Source organism: Oncorhynchus clarkii, chromosome 4 (genome assembly GCF_045791955.1).
Source record: "Oncorhynchus clarkii lewisi isolate Uvic-CL-2024 chromosome 4, UVic_Ocla_1.0, whole genome shotgun sequence".
NCBI lineage: Eukaryota > Metazoa > Chordata > Actinopteri > Salmoniformes > Salmonidae > Oncorhynchus > Oncorhynchus clarkii.
Window position 1 is genome coordinate 11,369,051 of NC_092150.1, and position 27,710 is coordinate 11,396,760.

At 43.9% G+C, this 27,710-nt stretch overlaps 1 protein-coding gene across 5 annotated transcripts in view; it reads right to left on the reverse strand.

Moving 5' to 3' along the window:
- Positions 1–27,710, reverse strand: part of LOC139406425 (MOB kinase activator 2-like) — a 104,230-nt gene that overhangs the window by 19,833 nt on the left and 56,687 nt on the right. The window contains exon 1 of one of the 5 annotated variants that reach the window (XM_071148981.1): positions 7,548–7,844. The exons of 3 other annotated variants lie outside the window; for them this stretch is intronic. In XM_071148981.1, the coding sequence (XP_071005082.1) occupies positions 7,548–7,663 (116 nt within the window). In that variant the 5' untranslated portion in view covers positions 7,664–7,844. Of the gene's footprint in view, positions 1–6,131; positions 7,845–27,710 lie in introns of those variants that run through there. One more of the 5 variants, XM_071148984.1, reaches the window with a different exon arrangement.

The following is a 27,710-nucleotide window of genomic DNA, read 5'->3' on the forward strand; positions in this document are numbered from 1 at the left end:
CTTGGTGAATATAGTTGATTTTAGAGGTCGACCGATTATGATTTTTCAACACCGATACCGATTATTGGAGGACCAAAAAAAGCCGCTACCAATTAATCTGCCGATTATGTTTTTTTTGTAAATGACAATTACAACAATACTGAATTAACACTTTTACCTTAACATAATTTTTATTTTACCTTTATTTAACTAGGCAAGTCAGTTAAGAACAAATTCTTATTTTCAATGACGGCCTAGGAACAGTGGGTTAACTGCCTGTTCAGGGGCAGAACGACAGATTTGTACCTTGTCAGCTCGGGGGTTTGAACTTGCAACCTTCCGGTTACTAGTCCAACGCTCTAACCACTAGGCTACCCTGCTTGTTCAATTGTTTAAAAAATGCAAAAACAAAGTGTTGGAGAAGAAAGTAAAAGTGCCATGTAAGAAAGCTAATGTTTAAGTTCCTTGCTCAGAACATGAGAACATATGAAAGCTGGTGGTTTCTTTTAACATCAGTCTTCAATATTCCCAGGTAAGGAGTTTTAGGTTGTAGTTACTATAGGAATTATAGGACTATTTCTCTCTATACCATTTGTATTTCATTTACAGTGCCTTGCGAAAGTATTCGGCCCCCTTGAACTTTGCGACCTTTTGCCACATTTCAGGCTTCAAACAAAGATATAAAACTGTATTTTTTTTGTGAAGAATCAACAACAAGTGGGACACAATCATGAAGTGGAACGACATTTATTGGATATTTCAAACTTTTTTAACAAATCAAAAACTGAAAAATTGGGCGTGCAAAATTATTCAGCCCCTTTACTTTCAGTGCAGCAAACTCTCCAGAAGTTCAGTGAGGATCCTGAATGATCCAATGTTGACCTAAATGACTAATGATGATAAATACAATCCACCTGTGTGTAATCAAGTCTCCGTATAAATGCACCTGCACTGTGATAGTCTCAGAGGTCCGTTAAAAGCGCAGAGAGCATCATGAAGAACAAGGAACACACCAGGCAGGTCCGAGATACTGTTGTGAAGAAGTTTAAAGCCGGATTTGGATACAAAAAGATTTCCCAAGCTTTAAACATCCCAAGGAGCACTGTGCAAGCGATAATATTGAAATGGAAGGAGTATCAGACCACTGAAAATCTACCAAGACCTGGCCGTCCCTCTAAACTTTCAGCTCATACAAGGAGAAGACTGATCAGAGATGCAGCCAAGAGGCCCATGATCACTCTGGATGAACTGCAGAGATCTACAGCTGAGGTGGGAGACTCTGTCCATAGGACAACAATCAGTCGTATATTGCACAAATCTGTCCTTTATGGAAGAGTGGCAAGAAGAAAGCCATTTCTTAAAGATATCCATAAAAAGTGTTTGCCACAAGCCACCTGGGAGACACACCAAACATGTGGAAGAAGGTGCTCTGGTCAGATGAAACCAAAATTGAACTTTTTGGCAACAATGCAAAACGTTATGTTTGGCGTAAAAGCAACACAGCTCATCACCCTGAACACACCATCCCCACTGTCAAACATGGTGGTGGCAGCATCATGGTTTGGGCCTGCTTTTCTTCAGCAGGGACAGGGAAGATGGTTAAAATTGATGGGAAGATGGATGGAGCCAAAACAGGACCATTCTGGAAGAAAACCTGATGGAGTCTGCAAAAGACCTGAGACTGGGACGGAGATTTGTCTTCCAACAAGACAATGATCCAAAACATAAAGCAAAATCTACAATGGAATGGATCAAAAATAAACATATCCAGGTGTTAGAATGGCCAAGTCAAAGTCCAGACCTGAATCCAATCGAGAATCTGTGGAAAGAACTGAAAACTGCTGTTCACAAATGCTCTCCATCCAACCTCACTGAGCTCGAGCTGTCTTGCAAGGAGGAATGGGAAAAAATTTCAGTCTCTCGATGTGCAAAACTGATAGACATACCCCAAGCGACTTACAGCTGTAATCGCAGCAAAAGGTGGCGCTACAAAGTATTAACTTAAGGGGGCTGAATAATTTTGCACGCCCAATTTTTCAGTTTTTGATTTGTTAAAAAAGTTTGAAATATCCAATAAATGTCGTTCCACTTCATGATTGTGTCCCACTTGTTGTTGATTCTTCACAAAAAAATAATTTTTAGATCTTTATGTTTGAAGCCTGAAATGTGGCAAAAGGTCGCAAAGTTCAAGGGGGCCGAATACTTTCGCAAGGCACTGTACCTTTGACTATTGGATGTTCTTATAGGCACTTTAGTATTGCCAGTGTAACACTATAGCTTCCGTCCCTCTCCTCGCCGCTACCTGGGCTCAAACCAGGAACACATCGACAACAGCCACCCTGGAAGCATCGTTACCCATCGCTCCACAAAAGCAGCGGCCCTTGCAGATCAAGGGGAACAACTACTCCAAGTCTCAGAGCAAGTGACCTCACCGATTGAAACACTATTAGCGCGCACCCTGCTAACTAGCTAGCCATTTCACATCGGTTACACCAGGCTAATCTCGGGAGTTGATAGGCTTGAAGTCATAAACAGCACCATGCTTGAAGCACAGCGAACGCAAGAGAAGTGACACAATTTCCCTAATTATAAAAAATTCATGTTAGCAGGCAATATTAACTAAATATGTGGGTTTAAAAATATATACTTGTGTACTGATTTTAAAGAAAGGTATTGATGTTTATGGTTAGGGTTGGTGCAACGACAGTGCTAAATCATCACCCGTTTGGCGAAGTAGGCTGTGATTCGATGAGAAATTAACAGGCACCGCATCGATTATATGCAACGCAGGACACGCTAGATAAACGAGTAATATCAACCACCATGTGTATTTAACATGTTAAGGTTGATTGTTTTTTATAAGATAAGTTTAATGCTAGCTAGCAACTTACCTTGGCTTCTTGCTACACTCGCGTAACAGGTAGTCAGCCTGCCATGCAGGCTCCTTGTGGAGTGCAATGTAAGGCAGGTGGTTAGAGCGTTGGACTAGTAACCGGAAGGTTGCAAAAACAAATCCCCAAGCTGACAAGGTACAAATCTGTCGTTCTGCCCCTGAACAAGGCAGTTAACCCACCGTTCCTAGGGCGTCATTGAAAATAAGAATTTGTTCTTAACTGACTCTCCTAGTTAAATAAAAAAGGTGTAAAAACATATGTAAATTTAAATAGGCCAAATCCGTGTCCAAAAATACTGATTTCCGATTGTAATGAAAACTTGAAATCACCCCTAATTAATCGGCCACTCCGTTTAACCTCTCTAGGGTGTGCCACCTGGCCAACATGCAGTGAGATTGCAGAGCGCCAAATTCAAATACAAAAATACTCATTATAAAAATTCATGAAAGATACAACTATTAAACATAGGTTTAAAGATGAACTTCTTGTGAATCCAACCACGGTGTCAGATTTAAAAAATGCTTTACGGCGAAAGCATACCGTACAATTATTTGAGAACATAGTCCAGCAGACAAATTACAAACTGTAACCAGCCAAGTAGAAGAGTTACACAAGTCAGAAATAGAGAAAATGAATCCCTTACCTTGGATGATCTTCATATGTTTGCACTCAGAAGACATTAATTTATTCAATAAATGTTCCTTTTGTTCGATATAGTCTCTTTATATCCGAAAACCTCCGTTTTGTTCGCGTGTTTTCTTCAGTAATCCACAGGCTCAAACGCAGTCACAACAGGCAGACAAAAAAATCTAAATTGTATCTGTAAAGTCATAGAAACATGTCAAACAATGTTTATATTCAATCCTCAGGTTGTTTTTAGCCTAAATGATCTATAATATTTCAAACCGGACATTAACGGTATCAATATAAAAAGGTAAACAAGAAAGGCACTCTCGGTCGTGCTCATGAAAAAGCTCTGTGACACGGCAGGGTCCACTCATTCAGACTGCTCTTACTCCCTCATTTTTCAGAATACAAGCCTGAAAATGTCTAAAGACTGTTGACATCTAGTGGAAGGCACGTGAACTGCAATTTGAGTCCTAAGTCAATGGATACTGTAATGGCATTGAATAGAAAACTACAACAACAAAAAATCCTTCCTGAACTGATTTTTCTCAGGTTTTCGCCTGCCAAATCAGTTCTGTTATACACACAGACATTACTTTAACAGTTTTGCAAACGTGAGTGTTTTCTATCCAAATCTACTCATTATATGCATATCCTATCTTCTGGGCCCGAGTACAAGGCAGTTTAATTTGGGCATGCTTTCCATCCAAAATTCAAAATGCTGCCCCCTACCTTAGAGAAGTTAATCGGTCAACCTCTAGTTGATTTGGTTAACAGACATAGGATGTGTTTAAATAGATTTTTTGTCAGGGACAGCCCTGACGTAATGTACAATAATGCATTCCAACAACACGGAATCCTAAAATGGTAGACATTCTTAAAGCCAATACTGCACAAACCCGTATCTATTACCCAAGGTGCCATTATTAGGACTCTGTGTTTCCAGGCTTTCGCCCTTTGTGCTGGTTGAAAAAACTCCTGTGATGGAGGTGGAGGTAAGAGAGGGGAAACTTAAGAGAGAAACCAGCCAGCATGTCAGAGTGGCCACTCTGTCCCAAGAAGGATTAGCCTCATTATGTCTCTCAAAGACTTTACAGGACAGGGCCACACTGACAGGGCCCATGGTTAGGGCCACAAGATTTAAACTGACTACGTTGACGAGGCAAAATACTTGGCCAGTGAGTCCAAATTACGGCCTAATGTGGTGTTTATAAAATAGTTTCCTGATTTTAGGCTAGGTTGAAGATAAGGTTAAGACAATGGGATTCTAATTTCCATAACTCTTTGCAAAAATGGGACCAGCGAATTTGTTTATTTTCAAAACGCTGCCCCACTTTAAGTCTGAGTTATGTCTTAGTATGCAATGCTGAAACAGGCAACCTCAAAAAAACATGCTTTGTGTAACAGTGCATGTATAAGTTGTGCTGTTGTAATGTTTAGAGAAAGAAATTAGTTTATGGTCTTTCAATCTAAAACACCTCTAAATATGCAGTGTTTGAATAAAAACGGAGGCTTTAATTATTTACAGCGGTTGAGGAGGCGTATCACATTGCTCTCATTCTTGTTCAGTCTTGCTGTGGAGATCTGTCGTGCAGTCGCTGAGTGCTGGAAGCCATGTAAAGCTTAGGGGGTTTTGCCACATAGCAGCAATTCACTAGTCAGAGGTAGCCTAACACGGAACTGGAGAGTTAAATAAGCCTGTAATAATTACAACTAAATACAGACAGCAATTTCCTTTTTAAATTCTGAGCTGTGAAGAATATTGCAAGGAGAAAACAGTATAATTAGGCTTATGCAAGTATAGCTCTGCAATGGGAAGTTGACAGCACATTTGCGTTTCTAAAAGTATCTAGATGTTCAGTGCCAGACTTCATAAAACTGTCTGCAACGTGGTCTCAGAACATTTCGTATTATTCTGTACGTAAACCAAGACAATCCATAGTATATGTTACGTTTCGTATGCATTACATTTGTGGATGTCCAGCACCCATTTCGTATGATCCACTATACAGACACAGTTGACCGGGGCAGCACTGGCAGGGCAGAAATTTTAAATGACTTGTTGGAAAGGTGGCATCCTATGACAGTAACACGTTGAAAGTCACTGACTTCTTCAGTAAGGCCATTCTAGCGCCAATATTTGTCTATGGAGATTGCATGGCTGTGTTCTCGATGTTATACACCTGTCAGCAACAGGTGTAGCTGAAATAGCCAAATCCACTATTTAGAAGGGGTGTCCACATACTATGTAGAGTATTACGAATTTGCAAAACGTATGATATGTTGCAAATTCCAATTGGTTGGGGCTAACACTAGCTAGGTGGCTAATGATAACATTTCCTAGGCTAGGGGTTAGGTTAAAGGGTTAAGGTTAGATAAGTAGTTGCAAAATAGCTTAAAAAAATAGTAAGTACACCGAACAAAAAACACAACATGCAGGAATTTACCGAGTTACAGTTCATATAAAGAAATCAGTCAATTGAAATAGATTCATTAGGCTCTAATCTAAGAATTTCACATGACTGGGAATACAGATATGCATCTGTTGGTCACAAATACCTTAAAAAAGGTAGGGGCATGGATAAACTTTTTTTATTTTTTAAGTTAGTATCTGGTGTGACCACCATTTACCTCATGCAGCATGACATATCTTCGCATAGAGTTGGTCAGGCTGTTGATTGTGGCCTGTGGAATGTTGTCCTGCTCCTCTTCAAATGGCTGAGCAAAGTTGCTGGATATTGGCAGGAAATGGAACACGCTGCTGTACAAGTCAATCCAGAGCATCCCGCACATGCTCAATGGGTGACATGTCTGGTGGGTATGCAGGCCATGGAAGAACTGGGACATTTTCAGATTCCAGGAATTGTGTACAGAACACTGTGACATGGGGCTGTGCATTATCATGCTCAAATATGAGGTGGTGGAGGTGAATTAATGGTAAGACAATGGGCCTCAGGATCTCGTCACAGTATCACATTGCCATAGATAAAACGCTATTGTGTTCATTGTTCTTTGCTTATGCCTGCCCATACCATAACCCCACTCTGTTCACAATGTTGACATCAGCAAACCGCTCACCCACACGACACCATACACGCCCGGTACAATTGAAACCAGGATTCATCCATGAAGAGCTGCAGTTGTGAGTCCAGATGGACGTACTTTAACATTTTCTAAAACAAAGTTGGAGGCGGCTAATGGTAAAGCAATTAACACATTCCTGTAGTCAGCATGCCAATTGCACGCTCCCTAAAAACTTGCGACATCTGTGGCATTGTGTTGTGACAAAACAGCACATTTTAGAGTGGCCTTTTAATGTCTCCAGCAAAACCTGCACCTGTGTAATGATGTTGCCGTTTAATCAGCTTCTTGATATGCCACACCTTTCAGGTGGATGGATTATCTTGCAACCTTTGGATTGCTAGACGTTCGCGTTTTACGCCCGACCAACCACCCTCCTTTTGTTTTTGCCTTAAGTAACCATACCAAACGTAAAATAATTGGATTGTCCCGGGTTTACTATGTTACGTCTAATCTATGATACCAGTCTGTAAAACTACATGTTCGCGCATCCAATTTCTGCTGCCACGGATCAAACCAAGAACTGATTCAGAGACGACCTTTTACCGATATGAAAATGACAGTATTGGCTATCTACTTCTAACATTTTGGCCGTGACACACACCATGGCTAGAAAACACTGTTGCTGCTACTACTACGGAATCGTGTCAAGTCGATAGCCTACTTTGTGCATAGTTTCTCCAAACTGTACTCCAACGTTTTAGAAATCCGAAATAAATCTAAAACGTCAAGTATATGCTTAGCAGATTTCTTTTTTTTTACAACAAAAGTATATTTCCCAAATCAGACAGTGAACGTTCCCTTTGCTGTCCCATGGAAAGTTCCACTATAAACCAAGCATGCTGCTGTCATGCGTACCGTCGCGAGCCCACTGCTGCCGTCTTCACATTATGGAGAAGGCTCGCAACAAGTATGATGAATATAAACCATTTAAACCTGACAAATTCAAACATATTGTTATTTTACCTTAAAACTTTGCCCACCGCCTGAAGAACCATTTTACAACTTAATCCGCTTTTTGCGTTCCTCTGTGAGTGCATATCCGTATTTTCGCCTGAAATAGAACAGTAATCTTCGACCATACTTGAATGGAAAAACGTTTAAAAACTTCTATCGACTCCGTCGCTCTCGGATGAGGCTCCAAAATTAAACACTTCAACTTTCACTGTACATGAGACCTGAAGAGAAACGTATGTGGCTTTCGCAACTGCCAGCCCCCCTTCTCCACTTGCAGCCAATCCGTGGAGAGGAGTCCTCGGAGTGCGAAAAAAGAACCCACACAAATACTTACGTCACAGCCTTATTATGTAGAGGTGATCCACGGTTGTCACTAGTTACCATAGCCACAAAATCTAAAATGCTCTATTTCGTACAAATGTATCGCCTAATAATTCGAAAAATCGATTAAAAACCTGGTTTTCTGAGCAGATTATGCCTACTTCGATTTTGACTTTTGACTGATTATGATAATCAGAGTAAGGTGTTTACATGACTAATGCCATGCTAGCTGTCTGATTTATGTTCCACAGGCCTCCAGTCATCTCACTAGATAGGTTAGCTGTCTGATTTATGTTCCACAGGCCTCCAGTCATCTCACTAGATAGGTTAGCTGTCTGATTTATGTTCCACAGGCCTCCAGTCATCTCACCAGACAGGTTTGCTGCATTGAGAGGCCCAACGCCAGAAGAACGTGCTTAGTGTGTTTAATAGGCTACATGTTGAGACGATAAGGCCACATTCTTGTGTCTGGCTGAACCTCACTTGGAACTAAACTATGAGGCCGGGAGACGAGCAGTAGATGGACATGTAGCTACTTGACTTCACAACAGGGCTGGTGGTGAGAGACGGTGCTTTACCACAACAGGGCTGGTGGTGAGAGACGGTGCTTTACCACAACAGGGCTGGTGGTGAGAGACGGTGCTTTACCACAACAGGGCTGGTGGTGAGAGACGGTGCTTTACCACAACAGGGCTGGTGGTGAGAGACGGTGCTTTACCACAACAGGGCTGCTGGTGTTACTGGTGAGAGACGGCGAGGCAAACCTCCAATCATGGAAAAGGGGATACCTAATCAGTTGTACAACTGAATGTATTCAACTGAAATCTGTCTTACGCATTTAACCCAACCCCTCTGAATCAGAGAGATGCGGGGGGCTGCCTTAATCAACAGCCACATCTTCAGCGCCCGGGGAACAGTGGGTTAACTGCCTTGCTCAGGGGCAGAATGACAGATTTTTGCCTTGTCAGCTTGGGGATTCGATCCAGCAACCTTTCAGGAATGAGTGTGAACACGGGAGGTGGTGTTTTTGATAGTTTGGGCCAAAGTCTGAGGTCTAGTTCATAGAGACATGACACAATGTAGACTTGGTTGATATCGATCCTCAACTCTGAGAGTACAAAGACAGTAGAAAAGCAATCTTGAAATAGGCCTACTACAGTAAAAGGCAATGAGAAGGAGGACAAAAAAAAGGTCAGGTTATGACAAATGATCATGAGTTAAAAGGAATTACAACAAACCGTTCTTTCTCCCTACTTTCCTCAGACACGTCTCTCACCATCTCTTTCATTCTCCCTCGCCTCTTCTGAACCCATCTCTTTCTCTCAATTCTCCCCTTTCTCTGGCCAGGACTGGTATCCATGAAAGTATCTCATAGTGCTAATCTACGATCAGCCCCCACATCCATATAATGTAATTCATTATGATCTAAATCTCCTACTCAAGAGACGCTATGTGAATATGGGCCCTAGTCTCTCTCCCTGTCCCCCCCTCTCAGACTGGACCGGTGGGGTTGCAGCTGACTACTGTAGCATGGACACTCACAAAGACACAGTAACCTGGGGGATCTCTGGAGCCCAGATCACTCCCAGTGTGTGTCACAGTCTGAGTGTGTAAGGGTCGGAGTATGTCAGGGTCTGGGCTCCAATCATTGTGTGTCAGGGTCAATTCCATTTCCACCAGTCAATTTTTATACGCGTGTGTGTTTGCAAGAGAGAGCCCCTGCGTCTTTAGGCGCTGTGAGTTGCTATCTATTTGTGTGTGTTTCTGTGACTTTCTGAGAGTGAGAGAGGTGGTCTGATAGGGCCCTGTTACAGGTCCGTCTGCACACTCAGCCAGCACAACTCCTCTTAAGGCGTCAGTTCAGCTAGCTCACATAATCCCTTAGAAGACTTCTGCTTCACAATTTCACATCTAAGATGTTTGGTGCAGTATTCCTCAAGTGAAAAAATGTGCATGAAAACGATTAGTCTCTTGTTGAATGACAAACACTTCATTGAAGAATCCCTACTGTTGACCAATCACCAACAAAGGGGCATAGACTTCGGCTACTGACTTTGGCTTGCCTCGAGAGAAAAAAATGTGCGCACGAACAGCTGAAAAAAACCTTGCCGGACACCAAAACGAACAACAACGTCCCAAAATGTCATCATAATATATGTACAAACTGTTTCGGATGAGAAGCATACGGACGCCTTTAGGCACGTCTCCCCGTCTGGCCCAAGCACAGCGCTCACTCTGGGGGAGAGGGGAGGGTGGCTGGGGGATGGAGCTCTGGTGCTCCAGAGCCTCGCTTTTGAGTGGCTTCTGCTGTGGTGAGTAGAAAGAGAGAGAAGGGGAAGGAGAGAGGGGAAAGAGGCCAGGACAGGGTAGAGACTTTTCCCAGGAGCTATTTCTAACCTCTGCCTGCCTCTGCCTGGCTCTGGGCTATACCGACCAGAGAGAAAGGGGTGAGAGAGGGGGAGGTAGGGACGGGGAACAGAGTGAAGGAGAGAGAGACAGAGAGGGGGTGAAGACAGAGACCGGGGTAGGTGGTGAAATTACACTCACAGAAGTTACGTTTTTATTGTTTATTTCACTTCTGTTAATTATCTACTTCACTTGCTTTGGCAATGTTAACATATGTTTCCCATGCCAATAAAGCTTTGAATTGAATTGAGAGAAAGCAACAGTAGTGAGAGCGACACTAGGGCCATGAGTGAACAGTCCTACCTGGCTTCGGGCCCTACGTACTTGAGGTGGTGACAAGTGGAAGTAATGGAATGGAAATGGAACTTTCCATAGATTAGCTTACAACTATTAGATCAGAAGGCAGCCATACAAGATCACTGGACCAAAGCCAGGGCCTCTATTCAAAATTAACTCCATTCAAGACAGTGGGCTCAATCAGGCGTCAAAGACAACTTAATGAAGTACAGCAAGTCGGTTAATGGATAGTACTAATCCATTATTGTATATGAGCCGATTTGGGTGGAAATGATCCTGATAACTATAACTAATTAATTGCTGTTGTAGGCAGGCTAATATAGTTAGCACTGGTGTCCTACGTCAGGGGTCCCAAACTTTTTCACTCGGGGGCCCCCTTCCAGCATTGGGAAACATACCGCGGCCCCCTGCACACACACGCCACGTTTATTTCTGTGTGCAGAAGCAATGTCCATGACACACTGTTCATGCCACTCGTTGGTGTGAATTTTGTAGATTTAAAGCTTATTTCCTGCAATTCTACACATTTTGTCATGTGGTGCAAAGAACATTTTGCAGTTTTAAATCAAATTTTCAATTCTGTACATTTTGCCATGTCTAATGTGTATTCATGTGATATTTGAGTGATATAAAAAAGTGTATATATATATATATATATATGGGTTAAAATACCAACAACAACAAAATGTTAACTGACATGGGCTAGTTGATCTGGACATTTCTGACAAGTTATAATTAGCTTTCTAAAGTATGCAATGACTAATATGACAAGAGGAACTGATGATGCACTACCCAATTTTGAAATTGCACCTTGTGCATTCTACTATTACAACTTTCAAGAGTAAGTTTAAAGCCGGACTGAGTTCCTTTAAAACGTAAAATAAATGTAAAAAATTGCGGGGGCCCCTCGCGCCCTACAGTTTGGGAACCATTGTCCTATGTAACCCAACCTCATATAGAGCCTTACAGGTAGAAATCAAACCACTGACTACAGATCCAGCCTACAGGTTGTAATCCTTCACACAAATAAACATCATTCTTACATAGCCAAAGATTTGACGTGAGTGGAAAGTGCGGTCGGACATGTTTCTTCTTCTACCGGACAGAGACGACTATGATTCTTAGCTACTGTTGACGTCTGGGAAGAAGCTACAAGACATCACTCACCTCGGTCACCTGGTTTTATCTCAGGCTATAAACATTATCTCACCTTCTCAGCCATTAACTCAATTCCATGGAAGAAACACACATCTAGGCTAAACATTGCACTTGCATAAATCCTATTCTGTATAACAAACACTAAACATTAACTAAATGTCACTGGATTGGTATAAACTATCCTTTGTTTGACATGCTAAGGTCTTCTTCCTAAACATGATGTCACGCCATAGGACTCATACGGCCTAAATCACATTCTGAATCATTCAGTGGGGACAGTGGGATCTCGAGTGACGCACCGGTCTAAGGCACTGCATCTCAGTGCTAGAGGCATCACTACAGACACCCTGGATCGAATCCAGGCTGTATCACAACCGGCCGTGATTGGGAGTCCCATAATTGTCACAGCGTTGTCCGGGTTTGGCCGGTGTAGGCCGTCATTGTCAATAAGAATTTGTTCTTAACTGACTTGCCAAGTTAAATAAAGGTTAAATAAAAAATATAAACTAACCAATAGGGTGGTGAGAAGATATCTGACCCAGTTTCAGATGGGCCACTTCTAGACTACTTACACCGTCAAAGACGGCTTCCCAGCACACCAGTGTCCTGCTTTGAGCCCCATATTAAATAAAAACACACGAGGAAGGGGAAAGGAGGAGTCAAAAGAAAGAATTGAGTAAGAAGGTTGCTTTAAACACTGACGTCAATAGCCAGGTCTGTTGACTCGTTTCTCCAGGAAGGACTTTGGAGTGAGGTATAGTCTAAATCGGATTACTGTTGCTCAATCAACCATCTATTGATATCTATCATCCAACTCGAGAGAGAATGCAAGCAAGATAAAAAAAAGGCGGTATGGAAAAATGCCATTAATTAAAAAAATGTAGGCAAACGTCACAGTGACCAGAAAAGGGCTTGGTGGTATGTCCGTCACTGTAAAGAAAACAATCAAAGTCAGTGAAGAAACTAGTCAATTAGTAGGCCAGAGGTAGACAACTAGATTCAGCCACGGGACGATTTTTGTCCGAGCGGATGGTCGGGATGCTGGAACATAATTATAAATCATTTGTAGCTCAGTTGGTAGAGCGGGGTGCTTGAAACGACAGGGACCACAGGGGACCAGTATGATTTTTATGAAAATGTATTGCTCTCACTGCACTTCTGTATGTCGCTCTGTAAAATAACTTCTACTAAATGATTCAAATGTAAAATGTACACTGCAAATTTACTACACGAGTAAATAACAATCATTTCAGACTATCATTACATTGAGAAACAGTCACGTCTCTTGAATATGTTTTGTTGTTGTTGCTGAAATCCTGGTGATTTTACACATTTTCTCTAATCTTTGGGGGGGGGGGGCAAAAAAATGAACAATTATGTAGTAAGCTATTTAAAAAAAACATTCATCCATTTTCAAAATGTTCACAAAAAAGGTGTTCTCCACTAGGGCTGTGGCGGTCATTACATTTTGTCGGACAAAACTTGAAGCTAGTTCGTTCATGGTGTTCAAAACTAAAAGCTAGTTCCTGTTGTCTGTTCCGATACAATTTGCAGCGTTGGCTGGTCCAACGGGTTGGGTGTGAAAGTCAGTGAACGGACCTTCCACCTTTTTAACACCAAGAAAACACAGACTCCTGCCAGCAACAGATGAATCACACAGCAGTAGATACGCCTCGGGCCTGGCAAAAGCTCAGTCCACCCCGTCAACCTCACAATATAGCCAAAGGCACTGTAGAATCACCTTGAGTGACTGGTGCATTGACCAATGGACTGGCAGAATTTGGGCGCGGTGTGTGGACTGTGGACTTGGTGTGAGAAGTGTGTGTGTATATGAGAGAGAGTAGTGTGTGTGTACCTTGTGTCAGGTGGGTGTGTGTGTATGGTCTGTGCAAGGCAAATCTGGACAAGAGAACGTGTTAGCAAACACAGCAAAGTAGCAAATCAATGGAAGTGTACCTTTGCGCTGACTGACAGGTCAAATCTTGTTTACTTAACTTGCCCGACCCACTACCTCAAAGATGGCTGTTAAATGAGGGGCTTATGGGTAACGACAAATTGTAATTTGCCATCACAAAACATTTTGACCTCAAGGTAGGTAATTCATTAATTGACTATACAGGTGTATCATTTCTAAAACATAGCATTTTACACATAGCTACTCTTTCCCCCGTATTCCTTCACCTCTCCATGTTGCTCTTTTACAGACCACTTGGGGGCCCGTATTCCTTCACCTCTCCATGTTGGTCTGTCTTTTACAGACCACTTGGGGGCCCGTATCCCTTCACCTCTCCATGTTGGTCTGTCTTTTACAGACCACTTGGGGGCCCGTATCCCTTCACCTCTCCATGTTGGTCTGTCTTTTACAGACCACTGGGGGCCCGTATCCATTCTTTTCCTTCTCCTTTCCCTCCATATACTCTACCTCAAGCCCTGCATTCCAGCTGGGGAAGGGCTGCTTGCACCAACATGCCATCCTCGTTCTACACACAGCCTGGCTAAACGAAGGAAAGACAAAACATAGAGAGACAGACGGAGAGAAAGGGTGGGGAGAATAGGATATCATTTCTAAGAACATGGATCCATCGCAAAAGTTGTTTATTTACTTTGGATGGTGTACGTTCCCAGAGTAGAAACATTAAAACCTCTTCAACATTCAACAACCAACTGTGACATTAAAGAAAATTACACAATTACAACCACATTCATAGCCCCATTAAAATCACCAACAAAAACTGAAATGTCAAACCATTCTTGCTAGCTAGTTTTCTAGGATTGCAGCTAGCTCTGAAAGAGGATGTATGAGTGGAAAAGGAAGGGGAAGCTGTAAGTCACTTTGGATAAGAGCGTCTGATAAATTACTCAAATGTAAATAATGATTAGAGTTCTGACTGATGAAGGAGAAAGGGGGCAACGACAAGATGGAGCCAGAGTGAATGAGAACTACCAGACCTCCCTCCGTCTGTTTCTATCTACATAGCTACAGTTTGTATTAACTGAATCAGATGAGGTGGAACAGGATGGGAAGGGAGGATGAAGAGTTAGAGGACAGGAAGGAGAAGAGGATGGAGGAAGAGAGGAGGGAAGGGGATGAGAAGAGGACAGCGAGGGTGAAAAGAGTAGAGAAGAGATGGACAGTGGTTGAGGGGAAGTGAATGAGGAATGAAAAGTGACAAGAGGGTTAATACAAAACAGAGAGTGAAGGAGGAGAGAGGGAGTGGATTAAAAGAGGAGAGAAGTGAGTGTGTGCAGTAGGAGCGGGGAGGTTGTCACAGCATGCTCTGGCTCAGCGTTCTGTACTGTCCTCCCTACATTCCACAGACAGAGGAGGCCTCAATGTTCTGCCTCAGCCAGAACATCCAGCCCATAACTCACCTTGCTGTCTCCATTTCCTCCCATGGGGTTTTCACCCTCTCTCTTCACCTTATTTTTTGTATTATCTTGTTTTAACCTCTCTCTCCATCATCACTCAGGCCTATCTTATCTTCCTCAACCTCTTCTCTGGGTGGAGAGAATACAGGCTGTATTTCAGGTGAGAGGTTGGAACGAGAGCTGCACTGCAGGGTCAGGGGCACAAGTGGCCACCAGGACACTGGTCTGTGGTCAGATGGTCATTTATGAGATGGTCTTGATAAGGGTCAAGAAAGTTCAAAGGTGCACTATGGAGAAATCGCACTGCCATTTCCTGGTTGCTAAAATTCAAATAGTTTGTCTAATTTCAACTTGTGTGACAAAACAAGCAAGTAAAGGGGGGATACCCAGTCAATTGTACAACTGAATGCATTCAAATGAAATGCGTCTTCCGCATTTAACCCAACCCCTCTGAATTAGAGAGATGAGGGGGCTGCCTTACAGTGGGTTAACTGCCTTGCTCAGGGGCAGAACGACAGATTTTTACCTTGTCAGTTGGGGATTCGATCCTGCAACCTTTCGGTTACTGGCCCAACGCTCTAACCACTAGACTCCCGGCATACTGTAGAGAATCATTGTACCATCTAAACCGCTGTGAAATATATTTTCCATAACTAAAAATATAGTATTTTCAGCTGTTTGAAGCCGGTGTACAAAACCAAAACAGGCAAAACAAAACATAACAGGAAGCATAGAATAAGCACATATAGAACAGATATACTGCTTCTTAGACTTGCTTTCAATGAGAATGAGATCTATCACTCACATTTCTATGTGAATTTGGTCGCGTTGCCCAAAAAGTATACTGCAAGATGTAAGGATGGAATGTGCTGGGGGAGTCAACCTTTGGAATCAGAGGGGGTCAATCTCTGGAATGAGAGCCAAAACTAACACAGGTCAGGTTCATTGCCTGTCTGTCTCTGACATTGGCAGTTAACCCAAGCCTCCTGTCAGTTATGAGATGTAAAGTTCCTGTTAATACGTTGAGGTCAGGGCTCTAAATTAAACAAAATATAATTGGTAGCACGGGTGCACACAACTTTAAAAAAGCTAGGAGCGCAACATCAAATTTAGGAGCACCAGAAAATAAGTTATATACTATAGGAATTATTAGCTACATCTGAAGCATGTTGTGCCCTAATATGTACAACTAATATGTAACCGTTAAACAGATTTGTTTTGATATGAAGCTAACATGTTGATATAAATATCTGTCATTGAAATTAAAAAGTCATTTGTGGAATATTACTATTTTCCTATTGAGATGCATTACATTGTTTAAAGGATACATCAGGATTTTGGCAAGGAGGCCCTTTAACTACTTCCCCAGAGTCATATGAACTGGTGGATACCATTTTAAATGTCTCTGTGTCCGGTATGAAGGAAGTTGGAGGTAGTTTCGAGAGCCAATGCTAATTAGCGTTACCCATAGACTCAGTCATTGTGCTATGTGCTAGCCTGTCTAAATAAAAGTTAAACAAACTGTCATTGGATTGCATTATTGTTATCAATGATATTATGAATAGGAATGGTGTTTACGTCACATACAGGGGGGAGAATAAGTATTTGATACACTGCTGTTTTTGCAGGTTTTCCTACTTACAAAGCATGTAGAGGTCTGTAATTGTTATCATAGGTACACTTCAACTGTGAGAGACGGAATCTAAAACAAAAATCCAGAAAATCACATTGTATGATTTTTTAGTAATTCATTAGCATTTTATTGCATGACATAAGTATTTGATCACCTACCAACCAGTAAGAATTCCGGCTCTATAGAGAGAAATAGTCCTATATAACTACAACCTAAAACTTCTTACCTGGGAATATTGACTCATGTTAAAAGAAACCACAAGCTTTCATATGTTCTCATGTTCTGAGGAAGGAACTTAAACGTTAGCTTTTTTACATGGCACATGTTGCACTTTTACTTTCTTCTCCAACACTTTGTTTTTGCATTATTTAAACCAAATTGAACATGTATCATTATTTATTTGAAGCTAAATTCATTTTGATGTATTATATTAAGTTAAAATAAAAAAGTGTTCATTCAGTATTGTTGTAATTGTCATCATTACAAATAAATACATTTAAATAAATAAAAAATATTTTAAAAATATTTTAAAAATAAAAATCGTCCGATTAATCAGTATCGGCTATTTTTGGTCCTCCAATATTCGGTATCGGCGTTGAAAAATCATTATCGGCTGACCTCCAATGAATATAGTGGTAAAGTTACCAGGTGGTCAGGCTGGATATAGTGGTAAAGTTACCAGGTGGTCAGGCTGGATATAGTGGTAAAGTTACCAGGTGGTCAGGCTGGATATAGTGGTAAAGTTACCAGGTGGTCTGGCTGGATATAGTGGTAAAGTTACCAGGTGGTCTGGCTGGATATAGTGGTAAAGTTACCAGGTAGTTAAGCTGGATATAGTGGTAAAGTTACCAGGTGGTCAGGCTGGATATACTGTTAAAGTTACCAGGTAGTTAAGCTGGATATACTGTTGAAGTTACCAGGTAGTTAAGCTGAATATACTGTTGAAGTTACCAGGTAGTTAAGCTGGATATACTGTTGAAGTTACCAGGTAGTTAAGCTGGATATACTGTTGAAGTTACCAGGTAGTTAAGCTGGATATACTGTTGAAGTTACCAGGTAGTTAAGCAGGATATACTGTTGAAGTTACCAGGTAGTTAAGCTAGCTATCTAGTTAGTTAACAAAGATGACTGAACAAAGTGTGAAACAAATGCGGCTCATTTTAGAACGGCCAGTGACCTGGTTTCTGAATGTAAATTGCAACCCTACAATATGGGTTGCGCCTGTAATATGGGTCAGATCCTTTGAACAGTTTGGTCTAGAAACAAGCAGTTTTCGTTGTATAAATGGTGCAAGCATGATGCTAACGAAACAACGGTACAGCAAAGATTTAGCGTTACAAAAAATTTGTTTATTTTTACTTTTTTAATTAAAAAAAGTTTGCACTGGTGCTCCCAAATGAACACTCCACGGGCACAGACAAATATTTAGTTGCATTTTAGAGCCCTGAGGTTACTTATGATGGGGGTCAGCTTGGCTGATCCTGGATCTGCTCTATTGCTCAACTTCTGACTCATCCACTATCAACGTGTAGCACCTCTGGGTTACACAACCACAGCCATTTTGCAACAGAAAACTCAAAATACCTCCCGTCAAACAATACTTGTGAAAAAACACTGCTTTGACCTCAATCTCCTCAGACAGGTAGGATGTAAAGGCTGACAAAACGGTAGTGCAAGACATGATCTCCATCTCTGCTGTGGGTGGTGAGCATAGAGGTAGAAAGAGGGCTCTGGATGGATAGGTGTTTTAGCATGGACAGCATGGACATTGGCATTGAGGGCTACGACGAGCCATTTTTCTACCTCTATGGTGAGGACATATTAAAAGTGAGCCATAGTCATCCATCAGAGACGAGCATGTTCACATGACACCAGATGTCCCAGCCCAGCGCCAGCCAGTCGACACAGGTGTGCGCTGTTGCTGTGAGTCACGTTCCTGTTGTCTATGCCTGGAGGAGGGAGTCTGTCTGTCTGTGGCTGGTCTGAGGTCAAGTCATACTAACAGTACCAGGCTTTTATCAGTGGAAGGAAAGGGAAGTTACAGAAGTACAGATCTGGCAACAGAGTTACGACAGAAAGGGGAGAAAGATTTAGCTAGTCTTTAAAATACTTTACATTGTTATTCCCTCTCTCGCCCGATGAGCAGTGTATGTGTGTGTCACTCCTGGTGTTCTGTTCGAGGGAGAGGTTCCCCAATGCCAAAGTCTTCCCATTTCTCAGAAGCGCTCTTGAAAACGGCAAGGAGACGAATGTTCTTTTATCAGAAATAATATGATAGGAACCAGTAACCCTGACGACGAAACCAGATGATCATATTAGCATAAACAGAAACTGATCTTGAGACATTTGGCGACCATGAGGGTACAGACTTACTGCACCAAGCATGACAGCACTGTTTCACCAAGAGGCTGCAGACGTACTGCACCAAGCATGAGAGCAGTTTCACCAGGAGGCTGCAGACTTACTGCACCAAGCATGACAGCACTGTTTCACCAGGAATGTTCCCTTCAGAGGCCAGTGTTGTCTTTAGGAACAATAGCGCCACCTACAGGCAAATGTCTATGCACAGACCTTGACAGACACTTATAGCTTCAGAGTTATATTTTTCCCATTCTCCATTTCCTAGTATATTTATATCATGAGGGCGTAGATGTTGAAGGATGTTTGTGTTTGTGATGCGTGGGTGAACTCCGTTTCCTGAAACCCGAACCTAACCCACTACTTTCACAGCTCTACGCTGCAGCATACTTTCACAGAGAGGGATACTGCTGGCTCCATATCACGGTTACTATGTACAGAAAAGTAGTATCAAAAAACTATGATCTAAAAAGACACAGGAAGTGAGACAGACTTGCCTTTAAAAGCTGCTGCTGTAACTTTCTCCAGATGCAGCATCACACTACGATTGAAACCAGTGAAGCCTGAAAGAATCTGACAGAGCCAGGAGCAGGTGAACTACATACTACCAAGACAGAAGGCCGGGCATAAGAACAGACATCTGAAGACTGGTGTAGCTTAGTAGAACACCACTATCGCCCATCATCATCATCACCACTATCGTCATCACTCTTCGTATCATCATTGGACATGATAGAGTGAAAAGGGGAGACTGTAGAGGTAGAAGGATGCAATGAGGGAGAGATGGAGGGAGGAGTGGAAAAGAGAAGAGCTTGGTGTAGCAGTTGGGCTAGGGATGAGGGACATGCGATGGAGCAATGGCGGGAGGACTAACGAGCGAGGTAAGGAGGGAGGAACGTGATGAGGGGAGGAGTGAAGGGAGAGAGGAGGCTTGTGTAAGAGATGGGGAGAGTTGAGGAGAAGAGAGGAGGACTTTGTGCAAGGTCAGGAGGGAAAAGGTAGGTATTAGGTAGACTGTCCCACACCCTGTCCTGTCACCACTAATGTTTTCTCAGGAAGCCAGATGGACAGAGGGAGACTGTGTGAAGGAAGGAAAGGTGGAGGGGTAGATAGAGGGAAGCAGGACTGTGTAAGGGAAAAGGATGGAGGGAGAGAGAGATGGTAGCCGGCGCCGCCCATATTTGCTCAGGACGTGCGTGTGGACAGGGGGCAGGCCAGTGGGATACAGCGGGAACAGAGTGGTCTTTTCATGGCGCAGTAAACCTGGTGGACAGAGAGAGACAGAATGACTCACTGCCAGGTCAGAGTTACTGGGGCTACACAACCAATGTCAGTGAAAAAGTAAACAGGTCAATGTTAGTAAGGAGTAATAAAGTAAGAGGCAGAGAGAGGCGGGTTAAGCAGCACGACGGGAGAAACGGACAGCACGACGGGAGAAACGGACAGCACGACGGGAGAAACGGACAGCACGACGGCAGAAACGGACAGCACGACGGCAGAAACGGACAGCACGACGGGAGAAACGGACAGCACGACGGGAGAAACGGACAGCACGACGGGAGAAACGGACAGCACGACGGGAGAAACGGACAGCACGACGGGAGAAACGGACAGCACGACGGGAGAAACGGACAGCACGACGGCAGAAACGGACAGCACGACGGGAGAAACGGACAGCACGACGGGAGAAACGGACAGCACGACGGGAGAAACGGACAGCATGACAGCAGAAACGGACAGCATGACAGCAGAAACGGACAGCATGACAGGAGAAACTGAAAGAATGTGTGAGAAATGAGAAACATCTCATGCATCAAAGAGTCCGAACGTGAAGAGTAATCTTCAAGTTAATCAAAATGTCACACCCCCTTGTTTTCAGGACTGATACTATCTCCTGCAAACGTTGTTCACATTCAACTGACCGCAGTCATGTGTTGTGCCCAAAACATCTACATTTATTACAAAACGCCCCCACCTGTCTATTTCTCGATATGTTGTGCAAAGTCTGCTTGAAATAGCCATTCTCATGGTTCATGTGACCAAAAACAACGACAAACATGCAGAGGAAGAGAGCGAGAGAGCAAAACGGAGAAATAAAAAATAAACCGTGAGAGCGAGAGAAAAAGAGGGAGACATTGAGAGGTTAAAAGGCCCACCTCCCTGGAAAGTTGGCCAAACAGAGATATGTAGCCTAAGCTCCATTTTAGCACAGGGCTATTTATTTTTAATTTAACTAGGCAAGTCCTTTAAGAACAAACTCTTATTTATAATGATGGCCTACCCCAGCCAAACCCTAACCCGGCCAACGCTGGGCCAATTGTGTGCCGACCTATGGGACTCCCAATCACGGCCAGTTGTGACACGGCCTGGAATCAAACCAAGATCTGTAGTGACACCTCTAGCACTGAGATGCATGCCTTAGACCGCTGCGCCACTCAGGAGCCCAACATCTTATTGGACCTGTTTCATCAAAGAGCCTTTCCACACTCTGAAGTCAGGAGGACTTTGCGTTAGGTGGCAGCCAGACTAGTAAAGAGACTTCTGTAACTACTTGACGAGCATGATGCTGATCATCAATGCCTGGAGAGAATTAGCGGACAAACACACAATAGTTAGGAGAGATGTGTGTGCTCATCTTCAAAACAACAACTGCTTGTTCAGACAGGAAAAGTCAGAGAAGAGAATGCAAGGCCAGCTGAAAAACTGCCCAATAGGAACATCAAGATCGGTCTGTATGAAGTAGTATAGGTCATCAAATATACTACCTTCCTTCAGACTCGACAAAACAGCATATAACAGTGTGTGTGTGTCTGCTGCTGCATGCATGGGTACATATTCCTCGAGCTATAGGCCCTCTTTACATGCACTACTTTGCTGACACAAACTAAGATTCAAATCCCTCTTTAAGAGATGTCTCCCACAGTACCGCCAAAAGAGACATCTACACCACAACCCCCCCTCTGAATGGTAGTGTAAAGAACTGCTCTCCCACATCGCATGTCCCTGCAATAATGACCTTAATACCAGTAGCCAAAGCTTTTATATCGTGAACAGAGAGAAGCTTTAGATCTCCCCTGAGACACTACAGCAGCCTGGGGAGAGAAACATGATGCAACCATTACCCTTCATCTGCTATAGCTAACACAACAACATTTAGCTACTAGCCTGCTACAACTAGCAAAGCAACAAGCGCTACTAGCCTGCTACAACTAGCACAGCAACAAGAGCTACTAGCCTGCTACAACTAGCACAGCAACAAGAGCTACTAGCCTGCTACAACTAGCACAGCAACAAGAGCTACTAGCCTGCTACAACTAGCACAGCAACAAGAGCTACTAGCCTGCTACAACTAGCACAGCAACAAGAGCTACTAGCCTGCTACAACTAGCACAGCAACAAGAGCTACTAGCCTGCTACAACTAGCACAGCAACAAGAGCTACTAGCCTGCTACAACTACCATAGCAACAAGAGCTACTAGCCTGCTACAACTACCATAGCAACAAGAGCTACTAGCCTGCTACAACTAGCAAAACAACAGCTAACCTGCTACCAACACAACTACCACAGGGATGTCAACATCTATAGTTCAACTTATGAGCCAAACTTTTTCTGTCAAAAGAATGTCATACCAGTGCTAATGAGATTTCTGTCCATTAGCCATGAGGAATTAATACGACTCAATGTACTGCAGTACATGCCTGTCTGTCAGGGAAAATCACACTCAACTCACTAACCAGTTGAACAAACCTCTCAAGAATTACTGAAATGTGGCAGATGGCTTGTGGTGCAAGAACCCTGAGTATTTCCTTGTTCCTTCACAATGTAAACAGATCAGGGAAAGCTGAGGGCCCTATACAAAACAGATTGTAACAGTGTTATGGCGAGTGTTTAGACAGAGAGGAGAATGTTATGATGGGATTCCAGGACCAAGCTGCACATTTTCCTCCTGGAGGGCACTGTTGGCAGAGAGACCAGACACACCCTGCCCATCTCACAACGGCAAACACCACACACTCCCCTCCTTCCCTCTGCCAGACTGAAGAGACACAAACACTCAACAAAAATCAGAAACAGGCAGTTCAACATCGAGAAGACAGAAAAACAATAGTGCAGCCACATGTCCCTGCCTCTTTCTCTCTGACTTTCACACCCAGATGGTGTCGTAATGAGCGAGGGAGGAAGTGGGCAGAAGAGGCTCCCATTCATGTTCGAATGAGGAAATAGAGGGATAACGGAGGGGTGAGAGGTCAAATCAATAAGTACCTTCTGTGAGGTGAAGGGAGGAAGCAGTGGCTGACGTCTATGATCTGACAAATGGCAAGCTCTAGGTTCCTCAGTGTAGACCAATCAAAGGGGTAGTTCGTCTACCCCACAGCGAGGGACAAAGTGATACCATGAGCTCATCTTTTTTATGAACCGATGAGATCAGCTGCTAGGCCTAGAACACCCAGGGGAGCGGGGGAACATCAATGACCTCATCCAGCCGCCCAGGTGTAAACAAGCCTGTGATTGGCTGGCTGGCTGGCAGCACCTGGCTGACTCCTGGGGAGGCAGGGGATATGAGCTCCAATTTAATGATTGCGCTCATTAGGTTTCTATGGAACTGCTTTGGGTCCCATGGGCTTGTGATGAAGAGACCTACATAGGCACAGTGCTGTTGGTCTTGAAAAGTCACCTTTCATTCTCTTCTTTCTTCCCTGACCACCAGCTTAGCAATAAAATAATAGGAATAACAGATTGGAATGTTACCTCGGGAACATTGCTGTCGTCAGCAAAATCTCTGCCCCATCCCCCCTCCCCTTGTGTCAGTCCACCTCTCAGGTTAGCCTAAACAGTCAGTGTGTGTGACTCATATGAATCATAATCCTCTCTCAGAGAGGAAGTAGAAGCGAACCACTGTTCTGTGAAGGTGGAAGACATGACGATACTATCTGTACGTGCAAGAGTGTGCTTCCTGTGCCTCAAACTTTTCCTTCCCTCCATCCTTGGTAGCTGCGCCATTTCAGATGGCTGATAACTGAAACAAATGAGGGGTACAGCTGCCAAGCGCACTGCAGCACCCAGCTATGCAGGCAGGGGTGTGTGTGTGTGTGTGTGTGTGTATAGAGGGAGAGAGAAAAGGTGTGTGGATAGAAATAAAGCAGTCAGAAGAGTGTGAGGGTATGATGTGAAAATGAGAGCATGAGAGAGTGAGTAAGCGAGAGAGGGAGAGAGAACCATAGGGGCAGAACATTGTGTATGTGAGGCATTTTAAGGACTTGCCTGCCTGCCTGCCTACCTACCACCCCACTTGCAACAAACTCCATAAACAGGAAGTGATACACCCAGGCACATCCTGTGTCCCTTATTCTGTGCCTTATGTCCCTCGGGAGGGGCACACAGCTATGGTTTCTGCCCCTAACCCTTACTCAGAGTCTACTACCCTTCATCTCATCCCACTGCAGGAGCCAGAGGAGATGAGAGAGGATGACATTGAATCATCCAGCAGCATTAGCCAGCCACAAAAAGGCCAAGTTTTCATGGAGAGAGAGTGTGTGTGTGTGTGCGCGCTGACGGTGCAGATCTAAATGTGGAGGTAAGGTTACAGCAAAACTGTCTCTTCTCTCTCCAAAGGCGGACTGGCCATCTGGCATTTCTGGCAAATGCCAGGTGGGCTGGTCCACTTTTAGCCCAGGGGCCTGTCTAACTCAGGGTTTTCTTTTTGGTGCAATGTGGACATTTAACAACAACAAAAAATGGCCACCGAAGTGGCCCTCCAAAAGAATCTAAATAAAAGGTCCGGTGTGTTAGAAATGCAAGGGCCGATTTCTGGTCCCAGCCACCTCTGGCCAGACCCAGGTAGGACTGTGCACACACACTACAAACACTTAGCTGTGCATTACAGTCTAGTGCAGACTGCTAAGTCCAGGTGAAAGCAGAGAAGGACAGGGAGTCCGTCGGTCTGTCAGCCTCCTTATCTGAACTGGCCAGTAGGACTGGGCAAATCCAGTAGGTTACACTGCTTGCATGTGGCTTACAACACCTCAGACTGAGACCAGAGAGTTTATGGTGCTTCACATGGGGCGAATCTCAATTGATTTTCTTGATTCATACCTCCTTCTCAAAACCCATTGCCTTCCCCTCTTACCTCATCGTCCAATGGGTTTTGAGGAGGTGGTAAGAAGAGAGGACACGAGGAATCAAGGAAAGGCAAATGAGATTCTCTCATGGAGGTCACTCTGCAATCTTGACTCAACAGGAAGGGAAGGAGGAAATGGTTGACAATTGAAGCAGAGTCCTAGTCCCTTCCTCCACTCCAGTATTCTGCCTTCCATTCCTTCTGCAACGGGTTGAGGTACAGAGACTAGAACCTTCTCCACAGTCTGCTGCACGGTCCCCAACCCACACCCCAGGTCCCCAACCCACACCCGTGGCAAGACAGACAGGGCGTGTGTGTCTGTGCATCATGGTCCATTCAAGCCTATGGTGCAGTCAGTCAGTCACCAGATGACTGTCCCATCAGCAAATATAGGAAAATAGCCATGCCATTATTCAGCCTAAATGGTGGACCTTTTCAAACACTTACACACAAGTAATCAAAAAAAACATGGTCACTTGTGTCGAGGCTTGCCAAGCCAAGTCCAATTGAGCTCTATTTGAGTGACAGACAGGGTTTTAGGCCAGGGGATATGCAGTATGGAGGAGTGAGGTGGTTTAGGACAGTGTACCCCAAACAGCACACATGTTTTGTAACCCTGGACAAGCACACCTGATTTAACTTGCCAAATAATCATCAAGCCCTCAATGAGCTGTGTTTGTCCAGGGCTATAATGAAACAGGTGTATTGTTGGGGTACTGGAGGACCAGGGCTGGGAAACACTGCTCTAGGTTACTCCAGTCTAGACAGGTACTGGAGGACCAGGGTTGGGAAACACTGCTCTAGGTTACTCCAGTCTAGACAGGTACTAGAGGACCAGGGTTGGGAAACACCGCTCTAGGTTACTCCAGTCTAGACAGGAAACACTGCTCTAGGTTACTCCAGTCTAGACAGTTACTAGAGGACCAGGGCTGGGAAACACTGCTCTAGGCTACTCCAGTCTAGACAGGTACTAGAGGACCAGGGTTGGGGAACACTGCTCTAGGTTACTCCAGTCTAGACAGGAAACACTGCTCTAGGCTACTCCAGTCTAGACAGGTACTAGAGGACCAGGGTTGGGAAACACTGCTCTAGGCTACTCCAGTCTAGACAGGTACTGGAGGACCAGGGTTAGGGAACACTGCTCTAGGCTACTCCAGTCTAGACAGGTACTGGAGGACCAGGGTTGGGAAACACTGCTCTAGGTTACTCCAGTCTAGACAGGAAACACTGCTCTAGGTTACTCCAGTCTAGACAGGAAACACTGCTCTAGGTTACTCCAGTCTAGACAGGTACTAGAGGACCAGGGTTGGGGAACACTGCTCTAGGTTACTCCAGTCTAGACAGGTACTAGAGGACCAGGGTTGGGGAACACTGCTCTAGGTTACTCCAGTCTAGACAGGTACTGGAGGACCAGGGTTGGGGAACACTGCTCTAGGTTACTCCAGTCTAGACAGGAAACACTGCTCTATGTTACTCCAGTCTAGACAGGAAACACTGCTCTAGGTTACTCCAGTCTAGACAGGTACTAGAGGACCAGGGCTGGGAAACACTGCTCTAGGTTACTCCAGTCTAGCCAGGTACTAGAGGACCAGGGTTGGGAAACACTGCTCTAGGTTACTCCAGTCTAGACAGGTACTGGAGGACCAGGGTTGGGGAACACTGCTCTAGGCTACTCCAGTCTAGACAGGTACTAGAGGACCAGGGTTGGGAAACACTGCTCTAGGCTACTCCAGTCTAGACAGGTACTAGAGGACCAGGGTTGGGAAACACTGCTCAAGGTTACTCCAGTCTAGACAGGTACTAGAGGACCAGGGTTGGGAAACACTGCTCTAGGTTACTCCAGTCTAGACAGGAAACACTGCCCTAGGTTACTCCAGTCTAGACAGGTACTAGAGGACCAGGGTTGGGAAACACTGCTCTAGGCTACTCCAGTCTGGACAGGAAACACTGCTCTAAGTTACTCCAGTCTAGACAGGTACTGGAGGACCAGGGTTGGGAAAGGGTTGGTTTAGGAGAACATAGCCCTTGTTGAGCTCTGTCACAGCACTGTAGAATGGGCCAGGCCTGCCAAAGATTTTAAATATCTAATAATATTTAACCTTTATTTAACTAGGCACGTCAGTCAAGAACAAATTCTTATTTACAATGACGGCCTACCGAGGAACAGTGGGTTAACTGCCTTGTTCAGGGGCAGAACAACAGATTTTTACCTTGTCAGCTCAAGGATTCGATCCAGCAACATTTCACTTACTGGCCCAACACTCAAACCACAAGGCTACCTGCCTAATGACAGCCACATGGCACAAACACACATTCTCAGAGACCATTGTTCTGGTGTCTAGAGCCTCAGGTCCTGAATGTTCCAAGCTGTAGTCACTAGTCACCCTCTGCGGCAACAACACAGTGACAGGACAACACTACATTTCCGCATCGCCAAAACACAGACACTCAAATCCTGAGAAGCAAAAACATCTTATAAAACAGCATCTTCATCTCATGTTTTATTAAAGT